This window comes from Alosa sapidissima, chromosome 2 (genome assembly GCF_018492685.1).
Source record: "Alosa sapidissima isolate fAloSap1 chromosome 2, fAloSap1.pri, whole genome shotgun sequence".
Lineage (NCBI taxonomy): Eukaryota > Metazoa > Chordata > Actinopteri > Clupeiformes > Clupeidae > Alosa > Alosa sapidissima.
This window is the reverse complement of record NC_055958.1, coordinates 1,755,937-1,772,513: the sequence shown is the minus strand read 5'-3', so window position 1 is coordinate 1,772,513 and position 16,577 is coordinate 1,755,937. Positions and strand designations below refer to the sequence as shown.

At 43.8% G+C, this 16,577-nt stretch overlaps 1 protein-coding gene across 2 annotated transcripts; it reads right to left on the bottom strand.

Moving 5' to 3' along the window:
• Positions 1 to 1,597: 1,597 nt before the first annotated feature.
• LOC121693708 (transcription termination factor 2-like) lies at positions 1,598 to 16,295 on the bottom strand. 2 transcript variants are annotated; one of them, XM_042073342.1, is made up of 24 exons: positions 16,205 to 16,295; positions 15,483 to 15,594; positions 14,970 to 15,059; positions 14,695 to 14,764; positions 13,549 to 13,783; positions 12,611 to 13,386; positions 11,891 to 12,011; positions 11,355 to 11,540; positions 10,810 to 10,967; positions 10,563 to 10,644; positions 10,318 to 10,428; positions 9,870 to 10,020; positions 9,334 to 9,439; positions 8,888 to 9,072; positions 7,196 to 7,349; positions 6,923 to 7,014; positions 6,524 to 6,603; positions 5,984 to 6,126; positions 4,848 to 5,027; positions 4,397 to 4,449; positions 3,953 to 4,106; positions 3,647 to 3,729; positions 3,296 to 3,370; positions 1,598 to 2,812 (listed from the first exon to the last, which is right to left on the bottom strand). In XM_042073342.1, exons 1-24 carry the CDS (start codon positions 16,230 to 16,232, stop codon positions 2,668 to 2,670), a joined length of 3,570 nt encoding a protein of 1,189 aa, XP_041929276.1. In that variant the 5' UTR covers positions 16,233 to 16,295; the 3' UTR covers positions 1,598 to 2,667. The 2 variants fall into 2 exon arrangements, with proteins under 2 accessions (XP_041929276.1, XP_041929268.1); XM_042073334.1 differs by having other exon boundaries at positions 12,611 to 13,783.
• Positions 16,296 to 16,577: the final 282 nt, after the last annotated feature.

Here is a 16,577-nt window from a genome sequence, read left to right as displayed (position 1 = left end):
GAAGTATTCACAATTGATAATTGTGACATTTTAAATATTTTTTTTCTCTTTTAGTCTATAGGCTTAGGTTTGATTTTAGTAGTTTTGCTACTGTGGGTTGGAGGATCCTGCCGACGCACGTCATATAGACAACATCTGTTTGACCAGCAACTGGAGGAAGAGGCTGAAGAAATTTTCAGACAACTGATAGCTGATGAAGCAAAACAGAAATCAAGAGAAGGGGCAACGGATATAAGATAATGTGTTATGATTATTGAATGAATTATATTAATGGAGGAGTCAGACATTTTTTAAGCCTATGCAATATGGAACACCAAGACAGTATTATGTAATGTCTTACAAAAAAGGTGGACATTTTCCAGAAATAATCATTAAATAGATAATCAGGAAAGGATGGATAACTTGTCTCAACATAACATTTTTGTAAATGCTTCTGTTTTCCCAACAACAATATAATCAGTCCTGACTTCTGTGTACTGAGATCTTTCTCACCCCAATGGACGAACGTCCAGGAATCAGAGTTACCTAACAGGCTGACAATATAATAACTACATTGCAATGTTTAATTAACTGACCCTGGCTTTTTAGTTTAGCTATGTGGAAAGGTTACATTAGTATGATACTATTGTGCCATAAGGACCAAGACTAGTTGGTCATGATTCTAAAGGACCAAGACTAGTTGGTCATGATTCTAGGTGACATTTACAACTGAGAAAGATTTCCACTGCTCTGCTGGTCATTTGGAGGGCTCATACAGAACACTAGATTAGGAGAAAATTACAAATGGTAATGATTATGAATAACAAATAGGGCCTTATACTGGTGTCCTCAGATTAGATTCAACTCATAGTGTCTATTAAACACATTTTTTCTATTATGAGTCATTTGTTATTTAATCAAACATGTATTCATATTTTATTAAGATTGTTAATATTAGTGTTATTATTGATGTTGATAAGAAAAGCTTGATGGATGTTTACGTCATTTGACTTTGTGCCTATTTAATTTTTATAATGCATGCTGCTACATGGATATTTGCGTGGCAGTGGTATGTGAGAAAGCATACTTCTGTTATTCCCACAGCTGATAAGGAAGCACAAATCTCAGTGGCTACTGAGACAACGGCATGTCTTGTGATCAGTAAGTTGAGCTCAGCCCTGTTGTAGTGAGTGTAGCACAAAAAAGAATAAACTAAAATACTGATTCCTATAGCTTATTAAAAAAATAGCACATCATCTATGACCATTATTGCAAATGTAAGATACAATATTATGTCAAACTGTAATGCTGGGATAAAGGTGGGCCAGAGGAAGTACATGCTCACTGATGGCCTTCTTGGTGTGTGAGCTGGCGCTCACTCAGCTAGCTTGCTAGCTCCCTTATTAGGGTGCACTGCAGAGATAACTAGCGGAGCGGAATTTTACCATTTTAGGAATGTAAGTTTAAGAGTGACTGATATTCTAAATTCCCAAACTGAAACTTGACCTGCACGTTCAGATATTAGACAGTCTTTCAGGTTTTTCTGACTACCAAATTTGACCTGTACCACATGAAATGTACACATAACTGTCAATACCCAGAAATTATGCCCGAAATGGTTACTCAAACTTTTTTGTTTGTTTAGTCTATGCATTATGCCTTAATAACAGTGGAGTTTATGCATTTATGTGGATTCTGAGGACATGTACAATATTTTATTGTTGACAAAATAAAAGACAAAGCAAGTTAACTTCCAGAGACAAACATATACATGAACACCACAAAGAAAACATATAAACAAGCAATAAAACAGAAAGGCAATTCAGGTCGTTGACAAATAGAAGTGCTGATAATCTGATCATACATAATGTGATGCCAAGAACTTACTCTGACATGACCAGACTCAAATGTTGTTACATGACATATGGGACAACACAACACAAATGGGAACATAATGCTAAAAACAAAAATCCCCTTAAGGCAAAGGCCCATTTACCCATCCCAGCCACCGCTACTGTCTGAACACATTCAACTTCAGCATTTTGCCCTGATTTTGTAACAGTTATATCAACCTTTGTCTGTCCCATACAATAGAATAGTGACTCTACAGAAAGCTACATCTTACAGTAAAGGAATAAAAAAGCCATCAATAGTTATTGCCTTGCAGAGTTAAAAAATATCACTATATTGTCAATTAGTGTTGTATGAGGAGTGATTTCCCTTGCATGTGTGTGACATTTTGTGGAAATAAAATAACTGGTTACAATGACTCAAGCCTAGCATACAATCAAGTTTTTTTAACTAGTAGCATTTCTCAACCGTTCAAGTAACTACCATGGTAACTACCCTTGTAGACACAGTTAAGGTCATACATACATGTTGCTTAAACTTGTAGTTTTGACCATAAAATAAATACCTAAAGATTCAGCACAATATCCTGTTTCACTGATATATGGCAGCATAGACCACTTTCTGGCGAGCCAACCAGAGGCACGATAGATTGATTGATAATTGTGTATATTGTGTTGGTTTTCAAGTGGAAGCAATATTAGTAATAGTAATATATTTATATATTTATGACTGCCCACACCCACATGACATTTGTATAGGTTGCTGAACACTTCCAAGTAAATCCAATATGGCCACCTAAAGCCTGGTGCAGTGGCTGCTTTAGCATCTTGCTGGTGCCTAGACACCGAAGATGACCCTGAGGTCAGCAAGGGAGAGCTTGGTAAAGGTGGACCCAGTGCCCGTCAGCACCTTCTGAGCCAGCTCCTTCTTCTTCTCCTGGAGGGAGGAGATCTTGTCCTCCACTGTGCCCTCACAGATGAACCTGTGAGAGGAAAGAGCAGATCAACAAAGCTGAACGCAACAGCACAGCCAGACTCCACCCTACACTACTCGAGTCAACACAGCACTCAATTAGCAACAAAGCTGAACGCAACAGCACAGCCAGACTCCACTCTACACTACTCGAGTCAACACAGCCCTCAATTAGCACTCATCCATGCATACTACTGCAACAGCACAGCCAGACTCCACTCTACACTACTCGAGTCAACACAGCACTCAATTAGCACTCATACATGCATACTACTGGAAGTCATAGAGTAAAGCGTATCCAAAAGCCTTCAGCTTTAGTTGCCTTCTCAAAAAGTTTGCACACTAACCGTGTTCATTTAGACTGAAAGATAGAAGGTCTATGCATTTTGCAAAACATTATAATAATATAATACAAATAACATAACATCAGGTAATCATGCGATGTAGTTCTACACACATTATCTTCCACATGTTACATTTAGGGTCTTCTCACTTGTGAATGGTGACGTCGCGATGTTGGCCCACCCTGTAGATGCGGTCACAGGCCTGGTCCTCTAAGGCAGGGTTCCTACACACACACACACACACACACACACACACACACACACACAATCACTCCACCAAACTCATTTCAAGTTCAACCGTGTTATTAAGAGAAATGTTGAATGGCATACGCATACAGTATATTTTTTTTTCCATTATTTTGTTAAGCATATTATACGTCATGCTTTCAAAACAAACACTGGTGCTCCAAACCTAGACCAAGGTTTATGGTATTTCAAATGATATTATCCATTTAAAGCTTGTTATGGTGATCAGTAAGGGAAGATATGGGGTTGCTCACCAGTGCATATCGATGAGAAAGAGATGATTCCCACCAACCAGGTTAAGGCCTACCCCACCAGCACATAGGGACACCAGCATCACCTGATAGAGACAGTGCGCGCACGCACACGCACGCACGCACGCACGCACGCACACACACACACACACACACACCTTGATTTGAGTTGAAAGCACCTGATTGCAAAGTGTGTGTTTTTGTGTTGCCATGTTTTCCAGGACAGCATTTGTGGATCACTAAATACAAATTACGGTGTGTGTGTGTGTGTGTGTATTCCCAATATGAAACAGCAGTGTGCGGACACACCTGTGGTCCCTTGGGGTTGGTGTTAAACTCCTCCACCAGGTCCATGCGATGTTTAATGTTGACTGTTCCGTCGATCACACCGAACGTCAGCCCCATGCTCTTCAGGTGCACCGCAACGATGCGCAGCATGCTAGTCCACTGAGACACTATCACACTAACACACACAACACCACGCAATGACCAGTTTACCCACACACACACACACACAACGCAATTATCATTTTACCCACACACACACACACACACACAACGCAATTATCATTTTACCCACACACACACACACACACACACACACACACACACTAACATACACAACACCACGCAATTATCATTTTACCCACACAGGAAAATTTGCATGCATATTAAAATTGTGTTTTCATAGCTAAAATTGTACCTGATTTAATTCTACCTATGTAAATATAGCGAATGCAAACAAGTCTGCACCTTTTCTGATCTTTCCTCCTGATCTCCTTGAGTTCAGTGAGGACAGCAGAGAGCTGAGGGAGGGAAGCAGAAAGTAAACTACAACAACACACATGACGCTGAAAAGGCATCAATGTGTTCAGGCACAGGCAGTGATGGGCTGTGTTAGGTTACAGCTTTTTCAGACAATGGGTGTTCAATACAGCATTCTCCAAGTGGGCGAACAAAGCTTAAGGGTTGCAAACCTCCATCCTGTGCAAGTGGGAAATTCTGATATTTAAAGTACCTTTATTGAACCAACAGTTTCACATTATCAGCAACTTGGAAAAAGGCATAACTACTCCAGTTCAACCAAGGCCTTAAGCATATGGATCCGATTCCCACTTCTTACATTAACCCTAATGGGGAACCTACAAGACTGGACAGGGTTGTGTCGTCATGGGAACATGACGTGGTAAGATCGGGGGGTCACCTTGGTGCTCCCGCGGGTGTCCTCGAAGAGCTCGGAGCGGAATCGGGAGCCGTTGAGGCAGACGGTGTCCTTGAGGTCGGCGCTGGGGTCAGGCGGCTCGCCGCCGAGGGACAGGGCATTCAGCTGCTCCTCCAAGGACAGGGTGACGCCGTCGCCCTGCAGCTCTGATTGGTCCAGAGTCTATAGGAGGAGGGGCATCCAGAGAGAGAGAGAGATTGTGTGCGTGTGTGTGTATTTGTGTGTTAGGATGAGGGGAGAGAGAGAGAGAGAGAGAGAGAGAGAGAGAGAGAGAGAGAGAGAGAGAGAGAGAGAGAGAGAGAGAGAGATTGTGTGTGTGTGTGTGTGTGTATGTGTATATATACATGTTGTGTGTGTGTGTACATTTGTGCATAGGTTTGATTTAATGTTAGCACAATGTGTTATAACATAGTGTATGTGTGAGTATGTGAGATACATAGGTAGATAGAGGGAAATGTTCAGCATCCATAACACAACAAACACAGATCTCACAGAGTTAATTCTAATAATTAACACAAAACTTTGTGAAGTGATGGGCTGACCATGTGATGCAATGGCCATGACAAGGTGCTATGGTAGTGTGTGCAATAGTGGTAGTGCAAAAGTGAACAGTGCAGGGAGTGAACAGTGAATATGATACTATGACTACTATGACTACTATGACTATGACTATGACTACTATGACTACTATGACTATGACTATGAAAAGACAACAATGTAAACATAAAAGAATTGCTTGACAAACAAGAAAACAAAATAATATATTTTAATCACAATATATTACAGGGAATAGGTTCTAAGATGTAGATGTAGATGTTGTGACCACAGTCCAGATTGTGTAGGAGGGCAAATATAGCCTGTAAGAAAGTCAGGTGTACAGCAGACACCTGATCCAAGTGCTATAAAGGTAGAGGGGCCGAGAGAGGCTCATGCTGAACAGTCCATTTCTCCCCTCCTCTTTTGTGTGGTGTTGAAGAGTTGGATGGGCCTGAGGACAAAGGACCTCTTCTACCGGTCTGTTGAGCATGACAGTGACCGAAGTCTGCCATGTGACAGAAGTCTGGATGTGGTCACAACAGAAACTAAGTCACATGTCGGGGGCGAGTGTGTGCGTTCACCTTTTTGAGCAGGGACAGGTGGCAGCAGCACTGTCTGAGTCTGAGCAGCAGGGAGAGGATGTGGACGGCACTGGAGGCCTGGGGCTGCTGCTGCTGGGACGAGGATAGCGCCCCCTGCTGGGACACGCCAAACTCATTTGCCACTGCAACACACACACACACAGATGCACGCGCACACGCACACACACAACCAACCAACCAACCAGTGAGGTGGGGCAGGAATAAAACATTTCATACTGAGGTGCAATCAATCCATCAGTGCAGTCTGGAGCTTAAACAGAGGAGGTGAACAGAAGCGCTAGCGCTCTAAAGACCTTTGTCAAAGAGAGGAGGTGAACAGAAGCGCTAGGGCAGGGCTCTAAAGACCAGAAGCGCTAGGGCTCTAAAGAACAGAAGCGCTAGCGCTCTAAAGAACAGAAGCGCTAGCGCTCTAAAGAACAGAAGCGCTAGGGCAGGGCTCTAAAGAACAGAAGCGCTAGGGCTCTAAAGAACAGAAGCGCTAGGGCTCTAAAGAACAGAAGCGCTAGGGCAGGGCTTTACCTTTCTCAAAGGGGTTGCTGCCATCTCCCTTGTGGCCCTCTTTTCCTTCATGTCTCCTCAGGTAGGACTGAAGAGTGGACCTGAGAAAACACACACACACGCGCACACACACACACACACGCACGCACGCACGCACGCACGCACGCACGCACGCACGCACGCACGCACGCACGCACGCACGCACGCACACGCACGCACGCACAGATGCACACACGCACAGACGCACACACTTTTAAATTTGCTTTAGAGGCAAAATTCAAATACATGCTTGATTATCAGCATAATCCTAAAAATCTATAACAGCTTGTACTGTAGTTATACTACACATATACATTTCTCTCTGTGTTTGTGAGTCAGTTGTGCGAAATTAATAGGGTCAGTGAAAGTGAGATGACGTACTTGGATCGGGCGAACACCACGTCGTAAACAGACTGCTCATCCTCAGACAGCTTCACGCGGTGCACCTCACAGCTGCGGTCAGGCAGATCCACCTGGACAGAGCAGAGACACAGGAATCAGCTCAAGAATATAAACACGTGTGTATGTGTGTGTGTGTGTGTGTGTGTGCACACTGTACCTGCTGCTCTATGCTGTGCGTATGTACACTGTACCTGCTCTGTATGTCGGAGTGTGAATGTTTGTGTGTGTGTATAGTATGCAGTGTGTACACACCAGTGGTTTGCCGGTGGAGTCCTGCTGGTCTTTGGTCCGGCGCAGCAGCAGGGCCTGGGTCAGGATGTTGAGCCTCTCCCCACCCCTCTTGGAGCCATTATCTACCTGAGCCTTCCACAGCTTGTACTCGTCAAAGGGAGAACATCTCATGAACCTGACAACACACACACAAACACACTAATCAGACACAACACACACTTAGACAGAGTTACACTCTCTCGCTCAGACAAGGACACAGCATCAGACACACACTACTCTTAATATTACTGCCCAGTCACTTTCAGACATGGAAATGACATCCAAAGCAGTGAAAACCAAATAATAATGCACCTCGAATCTACTTGATGTATCATTTTTAAATTCATTTTGCTATGTGGTTATAACATAAAATCAAAAAGCTTATGGCTAAATTACTGAATAGCAATTCAACAGAATCTGTAGTATCGAGTATAGCCACTGTGTATTAAAATGATAGGATCTGAATGCAATTTAAAATGTACAAATCAGATAACTTTTACTGATCAACTGAATCTCAGACTCTATACAACAGAACAATGTGCAGGGATGGGGATAGCGCCCTCTGCTGGGAGTTAAACTCAGTCATCACTGCAACACACACACACAATGTACATACACACACACACACATACATACTAGGGCTGTCACTTTTGTGAAAAAATCCTGTTCGATTTTTGAGACATAAATGTTCATTGAATCGATTGTAAAATCGATTTTTCATGTCTAAAGACGTTTCCATTTTCAACGCCAAATAAAGGCCAATCCACAAACAACTAACAGGCATTAGGACGAACGTAAAGAGGGCGCTTGTAGACGCAAGCCAGCAATATTTCTGATGATTTATTGGCGTGAAGTTTCGCGCACAATGACAAACAGGAGTGCAACATTCTCGAAAAACAATAAGCCAAGTGGACTGCCATTACAGTGACAAACATTACTGCAGTCTTAAACGTATCTGTGTCTGTGTTTACGATTAGAAATGTCAAACAAATTTCGCCTACTGTACATAGAACTCGATTGCACAGTTTGCATAGCCTACCGCTTTGTTCTTCTCCATAGTTTGATATACCAAAAATCCGAAGTACTTCCACATTGAACTCCAAGTTATTAGGGCCCATCACTCTCTCATGTCGCACAGGTTGATCGCGTTGTCCTCCATTTTTTGGCAAAACACAAGCAGCACAGCAGCTGATTGAAACAGCGGTTTCCGTAAAATTGGTGGGAATTTTCTTTTTAGCTTTCGCAATGCTTACTGCACTTCGGAATTCTTTTATATTCTTATATTCTTGTTTGTGAATTTTGTTACATCTATCCTTTTTATTTGTTTAATTAGTTTAAAATTAATAGTGTACATATTTGGTTAAAATCGATTCCCTATTTTAGTTTTCGAAACTTGTGTTGTTTGGTCCAATCAATTGTGCAATCGATTTTCGAACGTAAAGTGACAGCCCTAACACACACACACACACACACACACACACACACACACACACACACACACACACAGACACACACAACCAACAGAGGATTGCCACACACACAAACACACACCAAAAACAACCACCACACACACACAGACAATAAGGCGGGACGGGGATAAAACATCTCATAGCAAAATGCAATCAGTGTATGCAGCGCGGTCATCTCCAGAAGATGCGGCATGCTGGGTCGTACTTGAGCAGTGAGTACATGTCCAGCAGGTTGTTCTGGATGGGAGTTCCGGTGACGGCCCAGCGGGCCCGCGCCCTCAGCTTGCACACGGCCATGGAGGTCTGCACCTTGGGGTTCTTGATGTTGTGGGCCTCGTCCAGGATCACTCGGGCCCAGGCCACGCGCAGCAGTGGAGGCAAGTTCGCTCCCTGATTGGACACAACCAATCAATCAGAGGGCAGTGTGGAAGACAACATGAAATTCTTATGCCTCTGTGAAAATACATCTAGGTGACACATGCAGGAAAGTGATTTACACTGCCTGAGACGTCATTAAATTTACCCATGATATGTAAAGTAATTAATATAGTCTCTGCACAGAAACTAAACTCCTTCACATATAAAAAAACCCCATAAAAATAGTTATAAAGGCCAAGTCAGGAAAATGTAACATATGAATGGAAGTCGTACTGTATGGTCAGCGTCCTGACTTGGCCTCTCAGCTTCTTCCTTCTGCACGGGGATCTCCTTGGAGACCAGATTGTAGGTGGTGACCACCACATCATAGTCTGCCAGTCTGGAGGGGTGAAAACATAACACAACACTTTAACTTGCATGTATATTCTATTATTACCAGACACTATTTAGCACTCTTGAGTTTCACTGTGAATGTAAAGTGAACTACACACAAAATGTATCATTATTATTATTATAACATCAGCATAACAGACTCATTTAACCATCAAGCGATGCTACGATCACAATAGACTTCATGTAAGTGTGTTCAATTAATCAATGTAATGGAAATGTGTGTACGTTTTAGCTCTCAGTGGTACGTACGTGTGTGTGTGTGTGTGTGCTTATATGTGTCTGCAGTTTCTCTGATCACTGGGACAGTGGTGTGTGTGTGTGTGTGTGTGTGTGTGTGTGTGTGGCACTGTCTGGGATTCCTCTGATGGTTGGGACACTGGCTTGTGCATGTGTGTATGTGCGTGCTTGTCTCGTACAGTTTGGCGTTTCTCTGGCGGTTGGGCCCGTGGTAGAGGTAGACGCTGAGGCGGCTGCTCTTGATGTGCCTCTCCACCTCATTCTTCCAGTGGTGCACCAGCGAGGCGGGGCAGATGATCAGAGTGCCCTGGGACACCACCAGAGAGGAGTCTGATGGGACCGCAATATCACACACACACACGCATACGCACACACACACACACACAAATATTTGTGCACACTAAAAGCATGAGTATGCCCTATACTGAATGCTTGTTGACAAAAAGCCTGTAAAAAACATATGCATGACAGGTGGACATACAGATGGGACACAAGAACCTATAATGTGCACAATTAACAATACCAATTAACCAAACAAAAAAAATAAAATAAATGACAAAAACACCATTGTGTTGCTTCTTCAGGTGACATACAGTATATAGTTTGAGAGTATGTTTGCCCTATTACCATGTTTGGAGATCCACCCCTCCAGTTTTGGGTCCTTCTCGTCCTTTGGCTTCTTCTGAGCCAGGATTAGAGCGATCATGGTGAGCGTCTTTCCCAGACCCATGTCATCCGCTGGAGTGCACATCAATAAGATGTTAAGCAGAAAAGTGAATGCTACAACCAAAGCAGCAACATAGGCTGGTGTGCAACAACAATGGACAATACGTCATATCCCCCCCCGCCCAAACAGTAGATGTAAATATTACCCAGAATTCCTCCGCATGGCTTCTGGTCTTCTCTCCACAGCAGCCAGGCAAGAGCCCGTCTCTGATGAGGAAGTAACTGCACCTGAACACAAGAAGACCAGACACTAATTTAAAACGGAAACCCTGTCAATCAAGACTATATGCATGACTATATTTGTGTGTGTGTATGTGTACTGTGTGTGTGTGTATGTGTACTGTGTGTGTGTGTGTGTGTGTTTTGTGTGTGTGTGTGTGCGCGTGGTCCTGCCTTGATGCCTTTGGGGTCTTTGGCCTCTGTGTCTGGGCCGGGGCAGGTCTCCAGGGACTTGTGCAGGTGGTCGATGGTCTCGGTGGTGGCGTTGCGGATGGCCATCAGACGACTGTCGGTCATCCTACCCCCGTAGAAGGTGTGACTCTGGGGGTCCACTGACCGGAGAGGGTGTGTGTGTGTGTGTGTGGGGGGGGGGGGGGGGGGGGGGTACAGAAGAAGTACAGTACTGTAAGCAACCGGTCCAGAAAATCACCTTTGCTATAGCTGAATTAAATTGGTTGAGGTCCAATGAAAAAAGTACACAGAAAGAAGTGAACTGAATGGAGACCATGGGGGGAGGGGGAGAGCACACCTGGAGTGATTACAAGACATGAGAGAATACAACACTAGGATAATTCAACTGAGCAGGTATGTACGAAAGTATGTAAGAGGAAAATAGAGAGCAACAGAGAGCACTACAGTGAATGAATGGAAGAGAGAGAGAGACAGACAGATAATCCGTGACCAGGTGATAGTTCAAGAGAGAGCAGGTGAGTTCATACCTCCGAACATCTGAGTGTAGCCCTGGCTGAGCCCCATCGACAGAGAGCTGGCCGACTGTGGGGCCTCGTAGAGGGTCGGGGCCGGGACGTCGGGGAGCAGGATGGTTCCGCCCGGGCGGCTGAAGGGGTTGGACGGGCTAGGCACGGGAGACGGCTTCTGCTCCTCCTTAGTCTCCTCCTGGGACTCTGAAACCAGACCCATCACATGAACTCTGATCAAAGGCTTTTTTTATCATTAAGAAGCACAGATTAAAGAAAATGAATGGTAAACATATATTGAACATTATTTTAATAATTGATTATTTACAAAAGACAATAGGTATAATTTTCTCTGAAAAAGTGTCTTATAATGTTACAATACTTCCTTCCATACTGCATTGCATTATGTTACCTTGGTTCATCATGACAAATGTTTAATGCAATCAATAAATGTATATGCAAGTCAACTTACACCAAATAAACAACATGAAATATAATCAATCCCTCAGATGGATCAATAAGATGGGTAATTCAGTGCAGGGAGGACTCTCTCTTACCAGACTCTGTGAGAGGAGTGAGACTCAGCGAGGTCAGCGTGTCCTCTAGCTCCTTCACCTGACTCCTCAGCCTCTGGCCCTTATCAGGCAGCGCCGACACGTTCACCATGGACAGGGTGGCCTGCCATAGGACACGATAATGGGGAGAGTGTGTGTGTGTGTGTGTGTGTGTGTGTGTGTGTGTGTGTGTGTGTGTGTGTGTGTGTGTGTGTGTGTGTGTGTGTGAGAGAGAGAGAGAGAGAGAGAGAGAGAGAGAGAGAGAGAGAGAGAACAACAATATAATATAAGAAAGAGGGGAACAGAGAAGGACAGTTGTAAAACCACAATCCACAGAAGTCCAATCCAAATACCTTCTTGAACTGGGGTTGGTAACAGGTGGCCCATGGGCCAACACCCACCAGATTATTTTGACCAGTCGTAAATAAAAAAAATAAAAAAATAAAAAAATAGGTCTGCGGCAAAACTTACTTGCCGACCCTTGTTGCAGAAAGGTACACTAAACAAAACACTATTTTTTAACCCACATAACTACTTTTGAGGCCTATGGAAAATTCACAAAATGTTTTTATGTGCCTCCCACTATATACAGTTGGGCCAAAATCTATGCTAAATGTCATTTATAAATCACACACAACACACATAGAACCCTCTTGTCACACTTTAGTCAGAACTGTACTCCTACAAAACTACACACAAATACAGTCACACACACGGCTGTACCTTCTTCTGCTTGAGCTGGGCACTGAGCTGGCTGTGCAGCTTCAGCTTGGAGCCGGACAGGAAGTACGAGGTGAGAGTCTTCTGCATGGGAGCGCCTGGGGGGACAGGGGAGGTCTTCTTTGGCCCGGGCTGCACCGAAACCAACTGGACATCATCATCGTCATCACCACTGCCATCCTCCCTTTCCTCCTCCTCTTCATCATCATCGTCATCATCATCATCGTCATCACCGTTCAGCTCTACTGGGCTCCGTCTCTGAGATTGGTCCCGTGGAGTCTTGTGGGCCTCCTGGTGCCTCTCTGCTGCTGAGCTGGGATTGTTCTGGGCTGCTAGAGCGGCGATGGAGGCAAAACTGTCTGGTGTCCCGCTGGACGCCTTCGGAGTCTCCTCCACACTAGAGCCGCCACTGCTGCTGCTGCTGCTGCTGCTGCTGGCCGAGTGAGGATGTCTGGGTGCTTCAGTGGCCGTGTCCACGCTGCTGCACGTCCTGTGTTGGCTGTCTGAGTCTGAGGTGCGACATTTCCCAGCATGCCACTTCTTGTCTTTGTCTCTGTGTAGGCCAGATTCGTGAGGTGAGACTGCTCCAGACCGATCCTCTGTGGTCTGCTCACTGGCAGGTTTAGGGCTGGGACTGAATGCTTTCGCAGACTTCTTCCCTTCTGTAGTGCTTCTCTTGTTGGTGGGGGCAGTTTTACTTCTCTCCAGACTGCCCTCTTCTTCCTCTACTCCTTCTCCTCCTCCGGTGGTTCTGTTGCTGTCGTTCTTCTTCTTCTTCTCTTCCTCCTCTCCACACATGCTCTTCTTTATCTTCATCCCTGCAGGCAGTGGTTTGGCCCTCCAGGTCTCTCCATTGCTGAGCCCCTCTTTCTCAGCCGCCCCCCCAGATTCCTCCCTTCCACCTCCACAGCCTCGCTCTTGTTCCCTCTCGCGATGGCAACCACCACCCCCTTCTCCGCTGCTGCCGTGGCGTTCTCCATCTTGGTTCTTCTCTCGGACTTGGTTCTCCTGCTCTTGGCTCCTTGCGTCCCCCTCCTTCCCCTCCGGCTGCTGCAGCTTCCTCCACTCGGATGTCTGGTCCGTTTTGCTGGGGGCTTTGAAGGGGTTCCTAACGGGAGGAAGGCTGGAGGCCTGTAGCTGTTTGTCTGTCAGAGGACTCCTTTTCTCTGGTTCTTTCTGTCATTGAGAAAAAAAAAAACAGACTTAACATCCTACTCATGATTACTACTTTGTCTACTACTATTGCCACTATTAGTATTCCTGTAACTGCAACTGCTGCTTTATTGTTATTACCAATTCAACGCAAAACTGTCACGTCCATAACGCCAACACAATGCCATGGTATGGTATGATGTGAATGATGATTACTTGAAATTTGAGCATTCACTCTTCTTGGTTGTAGAACTTACATGAAAAACTTTTCACATAATCATTCGCATCATACAAATACTATGGCCTTTAGTTGGCGTTATAGACGTGACAATTTTGCGTGGAATTGCCCTTATGTGGGTCTATAACAAAAAGAGCAACAAAATAAAAAATACTTAATTTTAATTATTTGAAAAGATGCTACATGTCAAATATACAGACCATGATAGTGCCTTATGAGGACTCCCTCATCATTGGTACCAAAGGTATCAATTATATGTACATAGACATGTACTTTTCACACAGAAAAATCAGAATTAGTAGAAAATCTTTTTGGAGTGGAGACAATAACTTCTCATACACACACCAGTCAGAATGTATGACACAGATAGGGGACATGAGACACTGACAGAGCATTTGAGCACAGAGCTGGAATAAGGAACCAAATAAAGAGGAATCTTACAGAACTCCAGGGAACACTATGACACAGAGCTGGAATAAAGAAGCCAAATAAAGAGGAATCTTACAGAACTCCAGGGAACACTATGACACAGAGCTGGAATAAAGAAGCCAAATAAAGAGGAATCTTACAGAACTCCAGGGAACACTATGACACAGAGCTGGAATAAAGAAGCCAAATAAAGAGGAATCTTACAGAACTCCAGGGAACACTATGACACAGAGCTGGAATAAAGAAGCCAAATAAAGAGGAATCTTACAGAACTCCAGGGAACACTATCGCACCACTTCTGCCCTTCCTTCTTTCCCAGCGCACAGCGGAAGTACAACCTGGGATAAGATAGAGAGAGATTGTGTGTGTATACATTTGTGCATAGACATTGCTTCACACACACACACAGAGACATTGCTACTCACTGAAAAAATACTATTTAATTTAAAAACGTATTACATTTTATTGATAATAATAAAATGCAAGTACAAAGATAGGTGAACATATTGCCCACCCTACACAGACACACACACACACACACACCTGTACCGCTGAGATTTGTCAACAGACTTAATGAGAGCCTGGAGTTCAACTACAGAGTCTTCATGGTGTAAACAGTGAGAGGGTGGGATGCTGAGGAAGAGGAGTATCAGTATCAGAATCAGTAAAAGAATCAGAATCAGTATCATCATCATCATCACTATCACATGCCAAGTAACTTGTTCAATACATAAATCATAAATCACTAAAATGTCACAGGTGGCCTGATAAGGAGTTTTGAATCAAGGACAGCTCTCATTGGTACTTTTTAATGGTCACGTGGCCGTAATCACACTATGAACTGATTATGACTTCAGACTTGAAACATGAAGACTGTTTGTCCTCTACAATTACTGTATGTAGACATGTAATGATGTTTCTGTTTTTAAGACAGGAGAAGCCAACCTATCAAATGCATACAATACCATAATCATACTACAAGTCTAGGTGGTGGAAAGATTTAGTAAAAGCCACTGTAAGCATGACAAACTAAAGGCTGGAATAGACTTAACTTACTCTGCTGGGTGGGTGAAATCACAAGGAGGATCCTGACGAGCTGCACAGATGTAGAACGATTTGCCCTTGTTTGGCCCATCTCTGGTACCAGTTTTCAATAGACAAGTAGTTCCTTAAAGAAAGTCAATGTTACCACCAGTGAGGTAGAAGCTGTACTAAATTGTCCTAACGTGGGACACTGCCTCGTGGGAGTGGCTCTTCTCCAAAGTAATGAAAGCCAGTGAAACTAGGGAAAGCCAAAGCTATAGGTTTCCTGTCATCAAAATTGGATGTGGATTTATCATATTGTCCCCACATTGTAGCCTACTATAGTCTAGGCCTACTACTGAAGTCAGCAAAGCAAAAAATGTCCCACATACGGGCAACGTTAACTGAAGGTAACTGAAATTGTGGGGAACTGTAGGCCTGCTTTAGTCTAGGCTACTAGCCTACCGACTAACGTACCGGTAGTTGCACACGTTCTAGGAAAACAATTCGGTTAACAGCAGAAAAAGCACTGGTAAGAAATGTGAGACTGAATCTCCAACATCACAGCAAGAAGTTTACAAAAGTCAAGTCAAGTGTTATGTTTGATAACGGGGCTAGGCTATAATCTGAACAAACTACCGGTAAGCAACTCCATCTAAGTTAGTTGCTGTAAATAGGGATAAATGTTGCGCCGAGTCATCTTACCAAAACACAACAGAACAATTGCCACAGTTTTGATCTGCCACACATCTTACCATGTGTGTCACAACGCACAATTTCCATAATTACAATTGTTTCAGATGTACAAAGTTGAGCTTTCGTTTACTGCTAGATCTTCCTTCCTACGTCAATTCAATGCGCGCGCGCACTTAACTTCTTCTCTGTTTTTGAAATAAGGTTGGAGAGATTTTTCTTGTGCTGCCATCTACTGTTTCAAACTCAAAGCGTAACTACAACAGGAATCTTTTTCGACACTTGGTGCAGATACAGTAGTCCAGATGGGGACAACACATTTGTTTTAAGAGTGAATAAATTAATAATAATGAATGAGTCGAGAGCAGAGGTGCAAAGGGTTTCTTGGTATTTTAAGCCACCAAAGTTGTCTTCAAGGCAGCGCTGTCTGGAAGG